The 12,428-nt window shown below is 59.1% G+C and overlaps 2 protein-coding genes across 2 annotated transcripts; both read right to left on the bottom strand.

The window, feature by feature from the left end:
- Positions 1-1,659: 1,659 nt before the first annotated feature.
- On the bottom strand, positions 1,660-4,021 carry LOC135287255 (uncharacterized). Its single transcript, XM_064400610.1, has 7 exons — positions 3,863-4,021; positions 3,498-3,674; positions 3,209-3,364; positions 2,921-3,051; positions 2,771-2,861; positions 2,480-2,582; positions 1,660-1,859 (listed from the first exon to the last, which is right to left on the bottom strand). The coding sequence occupies exons 1-7, from the start codon at positions 3,863-3,865 to the stop codon at positions 1,660-1,662; spliced, it is 861 nt and encodes a 286-aa protein (XP_064256680.1). The 5' UTR covers positions 3,866-4,021.
- Positions 4,022-4,112: 91 nt separating this feature from the next.
- On the bottom strand, positions 4,113-7,124 carry LOC135287254 (maestro heat-like repeat-containing protein family member 9). Its single transcript, XM_064400609.1, has 8 exons — positions 6,784-7,124; positions 6,258-6,322; positions 6,014-6,163; positions 5,682-5,830; positions 5,213-5,360; positions 4,781-4,968; positions 4,552-4,692; positions 4,113-4,275 (listed from the first exon to the last, which is right to left on the bottom strand). Exons 1-8 carry the CDS (start codon positions 6,902-6,904, stop codon positions 4,113-4,115), a joined length of 1,125 nt encoding a protein of 374 aa, XP_064256679.1. The 5' UTR covers positions 6,905-7,124.
- Positions 7,125-12,428: the final 5,304 nt, after the last annotated feature.

The following is a 12,428-nucleotide window of genomic DNA, read 5'->3' as shown; positions in this document are numbered from 1 at the left end:
CACAAGGGGCAGCCTAAACAACAACCCCCCCCAAAATAAACTTGTTCATACCTTCAGAAATGAAATCAATCTGGGATGACCCCAAATACAATTTCTGAGCTTCCTGAAGTTGTAGCTCAGCCCTTCTCTGAACAGTTCTCTCCCCCACCTGCCTTTTACTTCCCAACTGCTCCCTCTTTTCCCCCAGTGAGTTCCCAGCCCATGGCAGTCTCCATCACACTGTTGCCTTCCTTGGTGCCCCTCACCACGAGGAAGGCTGAGCCCCAGGCTTAGGGACTCATCCTGTCACTGGCTGAGGAGCAGCAATGTCTCAGAGGTCCTGTGGGATTTTAGTGTCATTCAGAGCCACTCACCAGCCCTCAGCTCTCCTCACTGCTGAGCTCCCACTCCCTTTTTCTTGTCCTTGCAGCAGGATGAGCTCTTTGAATCTCCTTGAGCCAGCCCACTGTTCCCAGCTCACGCACCCACCTCAGTGAGGCTGAAGCTGAAGATTCTCTGTCTCCTCTGGCACACCAGTCCAGTCCCCTGTGCGGGGAGCCCCAGCCCCAGAGCACAGCACACAGCAGTGCAGTCCGGGCTGGAGCAGTTGCCCTGCTGCCCTGGCTTGGCTGTTTGTGGCAGCTGAATGCTCCCTGTTTCAGCTGTCCCTGCAGGATGGCCCCTGGGCAGAGCCCAGCCGGGCTCCCACTGCAGCCCCTGGAGCTTGGGGCAGACAGTGCTCCCAGAGCTGAGGTTCACGGGGAGCACCCGGATCTGTGCCTTGCACTCTGCTGCCGTGTGTCACAGCACAGGCTGGCTTGTACTGTGTGACTGTACCAGCCCCTGGTGTGACGGACAGGGCCTCACCCACTCACATCTCTCCCAAGGCTGCAGCATTTCACTGGCCAGAACCTGAAGGGGCGTAGAGATCAGACCAATGACATTTTCCAGACTGGGTTTTTCAAAGGCCCTTTCTAAGAAAGGGCTGGAAAATAAATGCTGTTTGCCACATGGACATTGGGGTGAGTGGTCTCTTTGTCTCCAACCCACCCCCCTGGGCCAATGTTACAGCCACTCATCCCCCTCGTGCCTTCCCACTGCCTTGTCCTGTCAGGGCTCCTGCAGCCCCTCATCCCTTGGTGGACCCGTCCCCACAGGGTCTCCCCCAGCCCGGCCAAGCTGCTCAGCAGCAGCACTGCAGCTACACAGGAGCTCCAGAGGAGCCCCATCAAGAGGCACCTGGGAGCCCTCAGCAATCCAGCCAGCAACACACGGGCAGGAGGATACGGATGGCGGTTCCTGCCTGGCACAGGGCTTGTGGCCATCTCCAGGCACTGGTCTCACCGGAGTCCAGCAGCTCCGGCCCCTGCCCATCCGCTCTGTTGGCAGCACAGAGGCTTCAGCAGAACCACCAAAGGCCAAGGGGCTTCTGGCCACTTTCCCTGCAACACTGCACACCTGGGCAGCTTGCTGAGCCCAAGCACCCTTTTCCCCCTCTTCCCCCATGCCCTGCAGACCCTGGGCAGCAAAAGAAAGATCCTGGGAGTCTGTCTATTACAACACATCTATATTCATTTGCTACAGAAAAAAAAAAAAAAACAAAAAGAAGAAAAGAACAATATTAAAGAAATAGAAAATCCACGCTGGCTCGGGTGGCCCCAGCAGACAGAGCCGCGGCGATCAGCTCTCTGCAGAGCTCCAGCAGCGCAGGCAGCCCAGCCCCGACAGACGAGGCCGTGTCCACCGTGCCCTGCAGAGCTGATCCTGCAGCCTCTGGAAGACAGAGTATCGCTTACTCTGTAGTGCCCGGAGGACATCCAATGTTTGAAGTGCCGCGTCTGACACGGCACTGCTGATGTCCTCTGCCAGGTGTTCAAGGGCTGAAAGAGAGAGGAACAGAGCCATGGTCAGATCCCAGAGCTGAGGGGACCCGAGGAGAGCCCCCTGCCAGGGCCATCCCAGCCCGCTCTAGCCATGGCCAGGAGGGAGAAGGGACCAAGGGGCTCAGCCCGAAGCTGCTGGCCACGAATGCCCCAGGTGGCCCTGAAATCTCTGTGTGCTCTGCCCACGCCGGCCCTGGTCCGCACAGGGAGCAGAGCCCTCCGCAGCCGGGGCAGGGCTCGCAGCTGCCCCCGCCAGCCCCCGCTGGCAGCCCGCTGCCCTCACTCACCGCTGCAGATGAGCTGGAGCTCTTCCCTCTTCCCCCTCAGGTGCCGCCCGGCCATGCCTGGGAACACAGAGCCTGTCACGGCGCCAGCGGCACAGCTCCCTGCCAGCGGCGCTGCTGGCGCTGCGGCCACACGCCCTGCTGGCCCGGCAGGGCTCAGCCCGGGCCATGCCGCACGCTGCCGCCCGAGGGCACGGCTGCCAGAGGCCGGCAGCAGTGCCGAGCCCAGGCGGGGCTCCGGGGTACCGGGCCCGGACGGCGCTGCCGGGGCAGCGGGCGGGGCTGGGGCCGAGCTGCGGCGGGCCGGGGAGGGAGCCCGGCCTCGTGGCTCACCGGTGAACCTGATGGCCGCCGCTCGCAGGGACTCTTGTGGGTTCCGCAGGTACGGCAGGGCCCGGCGCAGGTGCTCGGCCGCTCGGCTCCTGTCCTCTGCCAGCTGCAGAGAGCGGCAGCAGGGAAGGCTCGGCGTGGGCTCAGCCCCTGTGGCGGGCGCTCCCTGCGCCCAGCCCTGGCCTCCCCTGCCCGCACAGCCCTGAGGCGCGGCCAGCAGCCGCTGGCGCCGGGCTCTGGAGGGGGCAGAGGGCCGGCTGCTGCCCGGGGAGCCGCGGTGCCGCCCTGGCCCACAGCCCCGCCGGGCCGCGGCTCCATCGGCTCCCGGCTCGGGCCCACAGGAGCCTGGAGAAGAGCCCGCACGGCCTCGGGGTGCAGCAGCGGGCTGGGGCACAGCTGCCGGTGCCGCACACTGAGCACAGTGCTCAGGGGGCTTCTCCAGGCTGAGGCTGGGGCTTCCAGGCCCTCCTTACCAGGCACTTGGTGAACTTCCACAGCTTCTTGTTCTTCAGCTGTTTTTCAAGATCCCTCCTCTTCAGGAACTCGACCACACAAAGCAGCGTTTCCTGAGAAACCTGGAGAGCAGCAGAGACACGGAGATGGCCCCACAGCCCAGGGTGCAGGACCGCGTCCCTGTGCCAAGGCCTGGAGGAGGCTGCAGCCCGGCAGGCGCCAGGGCAGGAGGCAGCCGAGCCTCCTGCCAGGGAACAGCAGCAGCCCATGAATCCTCACCTGTGCCACAAGCCGATTCTCATCATGGCAGTGGAAGAAGAGTGGCAGCAGGCTCTGGCGCAGGGGTGTCTTCAGGGCCTTTTTTTCCTTTTTCTGTGGAAGCGTCACCAATGTTCGGAAGAGGAGTATGGAGAGCACCTGCACCTGGTTATTGTCCTGTATGAAAGGAAGAGAAAAAGACCTCAGCATTGGCTGCACGGGGCTCAGCTTGGCGCAGGCCTGCAAATCCACAGGGCACAAAGTGTCTGGGCAGCACCCAGTGGCCGTGGCTGAGGGCAGCGAGCCTTACGTGGTCAAAGAGTGGCAGGAGCGCCTCAACCAGCTGCAGTGTGATGGGGCCGGCTATCAGCGTGTCATTGTCCAAAATAATAAAGCTGAGTAGCATGACCGTCATGCAAACTATCTCTCCATCTGTGTCCTGCAGGAGCTCCACAAGGCTTTCAGTCAGGCTCCACATTTTTTTGGTCTGTTCGGAACACAAGTTGGTGAAATGCCATCCTGCTGTGGCAGGGCCCAGAGGCCAAAGGCCTATCCTGAAGCACTCGGGCAGCTGAAGCGGGAGGCAGGAGAGCTGGGAGCAGCTGCCCCAGCACCCAAAGCCCAGCCAAGCCCAAAGGACTGCATTGCCCAGCTTAGCCCCTGCCCCCTTCTCACCATGGAGGGCTCGTCAGTGAACTCGAGAAGGGCCCTGAGTGCCAGGCGACGCCTCTCCCTGCACTCGCTCCGCAGGTGCCTTGACAAGATTTGCAGGACTCTCTTAGCACCGCGTTCACTCAAGTCCAGGAACTCGAGGACCTGAAAGGCACAGGGCAGTGACAGGGGAGCCGGCCAGCAGGAACCAGAACCGCACAGGGCTGGGCCCAGGCAGCAGCACAGGCACGGGCACCGTCCCAGGCAGCTGCGGCTACGAGAGGGCAGAGAGCTGGGAGGCAGCGCTGGCCATCAGGCTCACCTCCGCAAGGAAGGCCAGGGCGGGCAGCTCCCAGCGTGGCTCCTGTGTGCTGAGCAGCCGGAGCAGGTAGCGAGCGATGCGGGAGCACAAGGAGATGGAGACACAGGACATCTCCCTGGCAGGAGAAAAAGTCACCAAGACTGTGGGCCATGGGGACAAAGCTCTGCCAGGACCGACTCACAGAGGTCTGGTCTTTCCCCAGCATCCTGCAAGGGACCCTGGGCTATTGGGGAGGTGGCTCCTTGTGGGCACCCTCCTCTCCCAGCCTTTTCCAGTCTGCTTGGCTGTCCCTCGGTGACAAGGCCCTCTGGCCCGCGACCATGGGGACTGTGTGGGGCACCCTGGGCACAGAGCACAAATGTCAGAGGCAGCGGGGAGAAGGGGGTCTCACCTGGCCAGCAGAGCCACGGCATAGTGGTGGGTGTCAGCACACAGCAGCGTGTCCCAGCCACACGCTGGTGCTTCCATTGCCACCACCACGTCCTCGTGCTGCATTCGGCAGAGCAGGGACTTCAGGGTCCGCACTGCAAACCTGTGTGCAGAGCAAAGCCCCGGTCACGCTGGGAGCACTGGCTTCTGCCCAGGGACGTGGCAGGGACAGGAGGACTGGGATGGAGCACCTGTTGGGACTGGTGGCAAGGTCATATTGCTCTTGGCACCCCTTCCAAAAGGTATCCACCGCCTCTGGCATATCCAGAGTGGTGAAGAACACTTGGAAGAGCAGATGCACAAAGAGGCGGGGGAAATACACCGTCACCATGTGTGGGACACAGGGAACCTGGAGGATCTTCCACATCACCACAGTGGCCTGCAAAGGACAAAGCCCCCCGAGACAGCGCTCAGTGCCGAGGTGTGCGTGTGGCAGGGCCTGAGCAGGGGAGGGAGAGGCCCAAAGAGGCGCAGGGGGAGCAGGGGCCTGGTGGCCCTGAAGCTGCCCCGAGGCCAGGTTTCATCCCAGCGCCTGAGGCAGGGAGATGCAGTGGGGGAAGGAGGATGGAGAGCTGCTGGAGAGGCGGCTTTAGGGCCAGCAAAGGCCAGTTGCAGAAACTCACAGCCAGGACCAAGACACCCGTTTTGTCCCCATCGGAGGTGCACATGCTGTGCTCGGGCCAGCTCCCCAGCACATCCAGGAGTATCAGCAGCGCAGGCTCCGCAGTCCTGGGCGAGCACATGATGTTCTTCCACATGGTCAGAGCAGCTCTGTGGGGTTAGAGCTCTGTCTCAGGGGGGTCTGGGACACAGCACTGTGGCCTGGGCAGCAGTGGGGACCTGAGCTGGCTGCCAGCTCTGCCCCTGCCCACTGCCACTGGCCAGCAGCTCCCAGCAGCCCAGCCCTGTGGGGACAGGCCCCTGAGGGGCCGTGAGGGAGCATGGCAGCAGGCTCGGGGACTGACGTGCCAGGGCTGGCAAAGGGAGCAGCCAGAGGGCCCTGGAGCTCTCTGTTGCTCAGACAGCTGGGACAGGCTGTACAGGCTGATGGGCTGGGGAGCCCTGAGCGCTCTGGGCAGGCGGGCCCCATACCTGTCACAGGATGGGGCCACACGCAGGAGCGTCACCAGTACGTCAGCGGGCTGTGCTTCGGTGAGATCCAGCAGGGTCCTGTTCAGCCTGTGCTCAGCAAACTGATTGGCCGTGAGCCACTGGTGGATGTACCTGACCACGGCGGGCACCTGGAGAAGGCACGGGGACACTTGGACAGCTGCCAGAGGGAGGAATGTCCCCAGCTTGCCCAGAGAAGTGCTTCCCTTCCCACCACACTGCCATGGCCTCAAAGGCTTCCAGTGACCAGCGGGTGTTGCTTGGGAGGCTGAGCAATTCCTGGCAGGATCAAACCCTGGCCATGGGCTGCTTACTTGCTTTGGATTGCAAAAGCCCTCCTCTACCAGCATATCCAGCAGGGCAGCACTGGTCTTGGTTTTGAAGATGTGTGAGTATGCTCTGAGCCCAGTGCCCACGGTGCTGGTCTCTTCCTCCCGAATTCTCTTGATTAATTTGCAAACCAGCTGTAGGAGAAGGGCAAGAAACCAGGGATGTTCCACAGAATGCTCCAAGTATGGTGACAGCAGGCCCAGCCCAGGTGGGGATGGCTGCAGGTACCTGTGCTGTTCTGTGGAAGAGGCCACGGCTGGATTGCTGCTCTTGTGTGCGCTCCACGGCTGCATCTGGCAAAGAGCGAGCGCAGCCAGAGCTGAGGGGCTGCGGGAGAGGCCGGAGAACACAGCCCAGCCCTGCACTGCCCAGGCAGGGACAGCCCCGGGATGCCCCAGGGGATGGAGCACGACTGCTGTGGGGTGTCTGCCTGGCCCCTCTTCCGTCCTGTCCATAGGCATGGCCCAGGAGATGGATGGGATGGGATGGGATGGGATGGGATGGGATGGGATGGGATGGGATGGGATGGGATGGGATGGGATGGGATGGGATGGGATGGGATGGGATGCCATGGGATGGGATGGGATGGGATGGGATGGGATGGGATGGGATGGGATGGGATGGGATGCCATGGGATGGGATGCAACAGGATGGCATGCCATGGGATGGGATGAGTTGCAGTGGGATGCAGTGGGATTCTATGACACCAAGCTGGCTGCAGGCACCAGCCCTGTAGCCCAGCTCTGCCACTCACCCTTCTGCAGTGGCTTGAACGTCACCACCTCTTCCTTCTGCTGTGCTGGGGCAGCTCCAGGGCCTTCTTCCTCTTCCTGCACCCAGGCCAGCTTGGGCAATCTCGGGGGTCTCTGCTCCATGTCTCTGACTGGATTTGTGGCTGCTTGCAGGAGAGGTGCCTCGGAAAAGCTCCGAGTCAGCAAGTCCTGCAGTCGTGCCTGGAAGGCACCTTCAAGAGCGAAGCCTCAGGAGGGCTACAGGACAGCACGTCCTGCACTCTGCTCTGGAGGGCTCCTGCCACAAGGGCAGGAGAGTCCTGTCAAGGATGGTGGTCTGGCCTCGAGGGCACTGGCGGCAGGGATGGGAGATGCCTCCGGGGCACCAAGGCCCACGGTCGGCCCTCGAGGGCACCTGCAGGAGAGAAGCCTCGGGAAGGCCACGGGTCAGCAAGTCCTGTGGTCTGGCCTCGAGGTCAGCTGCAGGAATAACACTTCGGAAAGGCTCCGGGTCAGACACGAACGAGTGTGCTGTGTGGGGCTCCTCACAGCACTGCTCCGTCTCGTCCTGTCATGTTGCGAGCTCCGAGCACTGTGGAGTGTTCTTGTCACCACCAGCTCCTATGTCACCACATGTCACAAAGGGCTCTAGGACACCCGTTCCATGGCGTGGTGACCATGGTACACCATGTCACAAAGGGCCCCTGCACACACTGCCCCCTGCCCTGGAGCCACCCCCAGCCCACCCAAAGTGGCCCAGCTTAGGAGGAATCTCTGGCCCCGGGTGTCTGAGACAGCCTGACAGGGTCTTTAGGAACGGCTCAAACCACCAGCAAATGCTGCCCTGCTCTGCAGGCTCAGGGCAGCAGAAGGAGCCCCCAGGGCTGCCGACACAGCCCCCCTTGGGAAGGGCACGGGGCCTTCCACAGAAGCTGGCACGGCCTCCTAGGGACACGTCCTGGCTGGTGGCCATCCTAAACCTGCGGGTGTGACATGGACAAGGAACATGTGGGCCAGGGCACGAATGCTGCCCTGAGCCCTGGGGCCCGGGCAGCGCTGACATCAGCAGGTGTGGCAGAGTCCCTGCCCAAGCAGACCTGCCACCCCTCAGCCCTGGCAGCGCTGGTGCCCGTCTCCTGCCCCAGAGACCTGTGCCCCAGGGGGCTTCTGTGCCACAGGGAGCCAAAGCCCACGTGCACTGGGGGCTGTGCTCCTTCCTGCAGGGGCTGCTGGCAGGAGCACCTGGAGCAACTGCTGGCAACACTTGGTCTCTGTCAGAAGCTCTTACTCCGTGCTGAAATTATTTTCTCATTGAAGTCATTTCTTTCTGCAGGAAAACACCTTAACAGCAAAGGCACAGAAGAATGTGGCATTTAAGAATCCTCAGTTCAGGAAAGCTTCATTTCCCATTGCTCAATTCAAGTAGTTCCAAAAAGTTGCAAACATCCCAAATCAATTGGGATGGCTTGAGAAGGTGAAGAGTTGGAATTTTTCTTCCCATCTCAAAGCAGTGACGCACTTGTTTTAACGTCATCCACTGAGAGTCACTTTACAGAACATAACACTCCACAGAGGCAAAAAAAGGGCCATTCTTTGGTTTGCAAATGGTTTTTTATGAAGGGATGATTATATCCTCATTCTCCTAAGGAATAAAAGATCTCAAGAAATGAAAGTTCACTCAGTGTTCCCAAAGAAGCCCAACCAAAAAAGTAGATGGCAAAAGGGCTAATCCTCCCCCTGGTACAGATATCTAAGCGGCCAGTAAAGTACAGCTCTGCCCTCTGGTTCCCTGCAGGAGAATCAGGACCATGAACAGGAAAAGTCACAGATATTCTTTCTGCCCTCCGGAACCAAAGCTGTGCCAAACCACAGATGCTGCCTTCAACCTGGCTCAGATTCCAGCCTAGACCTCTCACCTTCCAGACAATGCCTTCTCCAACACCCCCCCAACACTAACCCCCCCAGCCTCCCACACAGAAGCCCTCAGCACCTCGCCAGGACCCCGAGCTGTCCCTGTCCCTCTGCAGAGCTTTCCCACCCTCCAGCAGACGCCCTGGTTCCCTGCACGTGCCGTGGGATGGCCCTCAGGAGGGTCTGCTCCAAAGCCTTCCCTGGTGGCAGCTCAGGCTGCCAGGCCTGTGGTTCCTGGATCACCCTTCCCACCGAGCCTTCCTGTGCACGGCTGTTCCATTGGCACCTTTGCTCAGCTCGGACTTCTCCACTTAACCAGGACTGCTGGTCAAGGATCCAGAGCAGCCTGGCCAGCTCTTTCTCCAGCTCCCTCTTTACACTCGGGTGAGCTAGAGCATTGCACAAGAAAGCAACTGGTGCCACAAGGAGCCTCAGGCACCTTTGGCAGTGAAACAAGGCCTTTGTTTGACCTAAGTAAGCACAAGCCATTCACATTAGTGAACAAGTGCTTAGCACAGACAGACCTGTGTACTTGCACCAGTTAGAATAAGAAAAACCTGGGGACCTCATTGACAGGAGAGTGACTTGACAAAAAGTTTTAGACATAGTCTGCCAGAAGAACTAAGGGCAAGTACAGAATCAGCCCTGTGCAGGGATGCCATGAGGAAGATTTTGTGCTGCTTTAGGGCATCGAGACCACTCCTGGCCAGGACCTGGACATTAGCTTTGAGGATAGGAATGTGACACAGTGTATTTCTAACCCCCTGCCTATTGAATCACCTCAGCAGTGTAAAGATGGATGGTATTTTTGATACAATTCCTACACCAACACACTGAAATTTATCCCTGGTGGAGAAGCATTTCAGTGGGGGCAGACTCCTGCCCTCCCGCCAGGTCAATAAAAGGGCTTTTTGGCAGACAATGCATTTCTCTGCTGATTTCTTTGAGTGAGGGAGACCCCTCAGGACTGCTGTATCCTGAGGGCACACCGTTGGCTTTGACCTGTAGGCACCTGCACAAGCTTAGAATCAGCTGCCTCAGCTCCCAGGACCTCTCTTGGCCAGGATCCTGACATGGATGCAGGATTGCTGCGAGGCACTTCTGGGACACAGCAAGACAGGACCGGCTGTCTCGTGTCCACGTAGCACCCCCTGACACAGCCTGGGTCATCCCAAAACCAGACAAACGCTCACGTGTCAGCAGAGGGGAGCAAGGAGCACTGGGCTCCTCTCAGGGTATCTCAGCTGGCCTTGCTCCACAACACGCTTCCATTTTCACATGAGGGATTTTCCGTGGGGGACCACCAAAGTTACTAAAGTTACCAAAGTTACCCCAGAAAGTTCATTTGGCCAAGGGGTGGGGAAATTCATGGGCTATTGTCATGAAGCAGGTGTGAGCATATAGGGCAAGTTGCTCCTTGGCAGGCCCTGCTCAAAGCAGTGTACCATGGCTGTAAGCACTCCTGCAAACAATCACTTGTGAGCATCCACCTCAACCAGGCCAGAACTCCAGTCAGGGTCTTCAGGGTCTTGGTCTCTGCTCTTGTGACAGTTGTGAGGCAGATGAGGGAAACCTTGGACGATCTCTTGCAGTCATCTCTTCAGAGTGACGAATGAGCTTTGTCATCTGGTATTGTTCATTTTTTGTGCTGGGGAATGCTTTGCCTGTTCAAGAAACAGGTTTTTCCCACCGCTCTCTGAGGAAATTCTTTTCCAAACCGGTTGTGGGGAGGGGCCATGTGGGTTGGCTTTCTGGGGGGGCCCCTTTTGGAGGTTTCCTCCCAAATTTGCCCTAAACCAGGACGTTCCTACATTCCCTATGCCACATTCCCGTTCTCATTGCCCCATTCCCTATCTCATTGCCAGTCCTGGACCCGTTCCCATTCCCTATCCCACATTCCCATTCTCATGACCCCATTCCCGGTCCTGTCCCCGGCTCCTTCTGTCTGGGGGAGTGGCTCTCCAGGGACTGGTCACCCCTGGGCACAGTGCAGCTGATTTTGGGGTGTTGCTACCTGCCCAGCAAGGGCCATGGGGGGTGTTGCTGAAGCTGGCGATCGGCCGGTGCCGGCGGGTGGGACACGGGTTTGGGGATCCCCGGGGGAGGCGGGGATGAAAGGCGGGAGCCCCGGCATGGGGAGAGGGGCGATAGCAGAGCTGGGGGAGCTCCGGCAGGCTGGAGGGGTGGTGGAGCCGGGAGATGAGTGGGGCCCGGGCCCCGAGCCTGAAAGTATTGTCGGGGAGCAGGGGAAGCGCTGACTGCCTGGGGTGGGGGGATGCTGGAGAAGGGGACCCTGGGACACCTGGGAGCCGCGTTTGAATGAGGGGAGGATGAGCCCTGGGAGCCCCAAAAGCCCCTCAGCATGCCTGAGTAGGACCCGGGAGAGGGGGGATGCCCAGGACCCACGGGCCCCTCAGCAGCTCTGAGAAGAGGGACCCCCATAACCCCAAAGTAAGGACCCTGGAAACAGGGAACCCCTGGGAGAGATTTTTGACTCCTCCTTGATTTTTGGAGGTATTTCTAGCCACCAGACACCCGGTGACTTCTAGAGATGGACTTGGTTAGCAGGACCTTCAAAGGCAATACACTCACATCTTGTTTTTCTCTCAAATCAGGATTTCCCATTCCCAACAATTTTTTGACTAGAGAAGGCTGCGAGGAAGCGAAAGATCCCTCAGGACACTGAAGCAGGTGAGGAGGAAGTCACTGCCCCTTTCTCCCTCTCTCCTGCTCCATCTCCCAGCCCAGCACAGCCCCCGGCGGCAGGACAACCCTGCTGTCTCAGGGAGATAAAGAACTAGGAAAGACCTCTGGCTCGGAGTCGGCAGCTGCCGGGGAGACCCGCAGAGCACAGCGCCTTTCCCAATTCCAGCCAGAGGATGCACTGACCAATTTCCTGGGAAAAACACATCCACTCTCCTGTGAAACTTTAAAAGTTTAATAAAGGAAGATAGGGGAGAAAGACCACAGAGCAAAGATGTTATGGCCAGAAGCATCTTGGCACTCAGCCCAGAGCACCCCTGCTATTTTGGAAACACCCTTTAGATACCATTTCCAATGCATCAGCTTGTTCCATATTCATAAAAAATTATGTTTAGTAAATTTCTCTGAAATCTAGTTTACATATTCCAAGAACTGTTTAGCATGGCTCCTCCTCGGGTCCGCCTTTTTAGAGTATGCAGATTCCTTGGCTGTGATTTTAGTCCATTTTTATCACAACCTTCACTATTGCACCTTGGTCCACACTGTCTTCAGACGGTGAGTGCTGATGGTTGGCATATCCGTAGCAGGTGTGCTCATCCTGTGTTCATTGGGTTTTATCCCATCCAAGCAGGCATTTTACCATAAGCATACTTATATCAGCTATTTCTAAGTTTTAGATAAAAGAAATAAAAACTATATAACGAAGATACTTTAATACCAGACATATGGAATCCATTTTTAATATTGGTGAAAAGCCAATATTATAATATGCATCTCTACCATTCCTCAGAGGTGGCTCCGCAGTTCCCGGGCAGAGCCGCAGCGCCCAGCGCTCCCCACTTCCACCCCACCTGCGCCACCCGCTCGCATCCAGCGAGCCCCGGGAGCGGAATTTTGGCTCGGGGGGAAGGGGACAGCACGGACGGATCTGCACTGGGGGCCCCGAGCCCCCTGCCCATGGCTGGGGGCTGCTGGGGGTTTCTCCCCCTGCCCCAGAGCCGGTGCTGCTGCGGCCGTGGGGCAGAGCGGGTGCGGAAGGCGGGTCCGGGGCGGG

The sequence above is a fragment of the Passer domesticus genome, chromosome 29, assembly GCF_036417665.1.
Source record: "Passer domesticus isolate bPasDom1 chromosome 29, bPasDom1.hap1, whole genome shotgun sequence".
Classification (NCBI taxonomy): domain Eukaryota; kingdom Metazoa; phylum Chordata; class Aves; order Passeriformes; family Passeridae; genus Passer; species Passer domesticus.
The sequence above is the reverse complement of the archived record's forward strand: the minus strand, read 5'-3'. Positions and strand labels throughout refer to the sequence as shown.